The sequence below is a fragment of the Suricata suricatta genome, chromosome 2 (assembly GCF_006229205.1).
Source record: "Suricata suricatta isolate VVHF042 chromosome 2, meerkat_22Aug2017_6uvM2_HiC, whole genome shotgun sequence".
Lineage (NCBI taxonomy): Eukaryota > Metazoa > Chordata > Mammalia > Carnivora > Herpestidae > Suricata > Suricata suricatta.
In genome coordinates, this window is record NC_043701.1 from 179,403,956 (window position 1) to 179,406,099 (window position 2,144).

A 2,144-nucleotide genomic window follows, 5' to 3' on the forward strand; every position below is an offset into this window, starting at 1 on the left:
CTTGGCGCAGCGGGGCTCCGTGCGCCGGCGCCGGGGCCGCGGGGAGCCCGGGGAGCCCGGGGAGCCCGGGGAGCCGGCCGGCCCGCCGGTGACCCGCTCCCCAGCCGCCAACGCCGCCGCCCTGGACTCGGCGGAACCCGCTGGGTCAGCCTCCAGGCACGCAGCCCGCTCCCGAGCCCGCCGCCGCCGCGCGTCCTCCGCTTCCTCCTCCTCGTCCTCTGCGTCCTCCGCCTCCGAGCCTTCCAAGGGGGACGCCGCGCCCGCGCCGCGGTCCGCAGCATCTAATGGAAAAGGGGCAGGTGACCAGAAGCCCGGCACGACTCAGCCACTCCGGGTCCCCAGACCTCCTCTTCCTCTTCCTCGGAGCCCCCAGGTCGGCCCCTCCTCGGCCTCGCGCCCCCCCCCCCCCACCCGCGCGACAGCACACCCCGGCAGGCCGGAATTTGGGGCTTAGGGGTGCGGTATCCTCTTGCCCTTTACTCAGCTGCCACCTAGCTGACGTCCAAGAAATGTATTTTGAATGGATGAATAACACCTTGCATGAAGAAAAAATTATGACCGTATTGGGCAATACTGGACGGGTAGGATCACTGTACATTGAGACATCGAAATGTCAAGTGCGTTTAGGACTATGTCTCCCTAGTCGCTAGAAGCCTATTTTGGTCTGGAACTCCTAGCAATTAAAAAAGAAGTTATTAAGCCCCCCCCCCCCAAGTGAAATTCCCTCTTTCCCATCTTCTCTCTCCTGCCGTGTTAATAGAGTTTCAGATTTGTGCGGGGCCGGATCGATAGATGTCATCTATTAAAGGTAAGTTTTAATCGAACAATATTAGGATCAGACAGGGAAAGGGGGTTTGAAGTCGGTACCTGCAAGCTGCGGGCAGGAGATATGCAGGCGCCAGTAATAGAATATCGATCACGGAGGTGGGGGGAGGGGCGAGCGGCCCCTCGGAGGGGCGATCCGAACAATTACTAACTAGGCGGACTACCGCGGCCCAAGCACAGCCGCCAGAGTCGCCCCGAGCCCCAGACAATCACTGCCAAACTTGGGGAGGAGAAGCGGGGGGCTGCGCGGCATCCAGCCTCTCTGGGACCTGCGCCCCTGACTCGGCGTCTCTCCAGCGAGCCTTGTGCCCACGCTTCGCCCGGCACAGAATCCTGCTGTCTTTTGTCCTACCTTCCGGACACAAACTCTCCCAGGCGTCTCATCAGGTGTCCACCAGAGTTAGGTCAAAATGTTTGTAGGAGAAGGGACCATGGTAGCCTCCTCCCACCCCACTCCATCCCTGCTCCCGCCCCAGGCCGTGCTGGGGTCTGGGGAGAGCTGGCGCCTCCGACAGCGGACTTTCTGCAGGAGTCTCGATGGTTGGAAGTGGGCACGAGGTGCTTAAACCTGACCTCGCACTCACGAAGACTCCTACGCAAGACTTCGACTGTTTCCTCAATCATGAAATGGAGGCAATATTCATGATGTGGTCTAGCTCGCGGGTTCTTAAGTTTTCCATGACTTTTATCCCGGTCTCTAGTCTAGGCCCTGGCACGTGATGGGCGCATTAAATGAATGCGCTCGGATAAGGGTGGACGCTGGCTGTTTAGTTTCCACTGTGCACAACAACAACAAATAGAACTGTGGTGCTTCCTGGCCTCTTTTCTGCCTCGATTCAGTTCTGACCCAGGGGCAGAGCAGCCCTTTGTACCGCGTCCTGGGAGCCTTCACCCTTTGAAGGCTCCGCTAAGGTCCACTCACTCTGTCCCTGATCCTCCCCCCCACCCCCGCCTCCAACTCCCCATAGCATCCTCTGGGCTGGGGCTGCCCGGAACCGGGGACCGTTTCGCATCCTTACCAGGGCTCTCCCGCTGCCGAGCTGAGTCCCCGGGGCTGGCGTCCTTCCCGGCTTCGGCCTCCGCCAAACTTTTCTTGGCTTCCCGGGGAGCAGGACGCACGGCCGGGAGCGCAGCGCGGGTGAATTTCTGCGGGTCCAGGATGTCCAGGACCGAGAAGGAAATCTTGTGGTGGGAGGGAGCCGCCTTGGCTCCGCCGTCCTGCCATGCCAGCATGCCCGCCGCCCGCGGGCCCGAGGCCGGCGGCGCGGGGGTCCCAGACGGCCGCGCTCCGGCTTGCCTTCGGCTGTGGCGGGGCTGCA

General features: G+C 62.0%; 1 protein-coding gene across 1 annotated transcript in view; it reads right to left on the reverse strand.

Annotated features, from left to right (window-relative positions):
• NKX1-2 (NK1 homeobox 2) overlaps window positions 1-2,058 on the reverse strand; it is a 2,356-nt gene extending 298 nt beyond the window's left edge. The window contains exons 1-2 of the mRNA XM_029920587.1: window positions 1,845-2,058; window positions 7-281 (exon numbers count right to left, since the gene is read on the reverse strand). Of these exons, the coding sequence (XP_029776447.1) occupies window positions 7-281; window positions 1,845-2,058 (489 nt within the window). The remainder of the gene's footprint in view (window positions 1-6; window positions 282-1,844) is intronic.
• Between the last annotated feature and the right edge of the window lie 86 nt (window positions 2,059-2,144).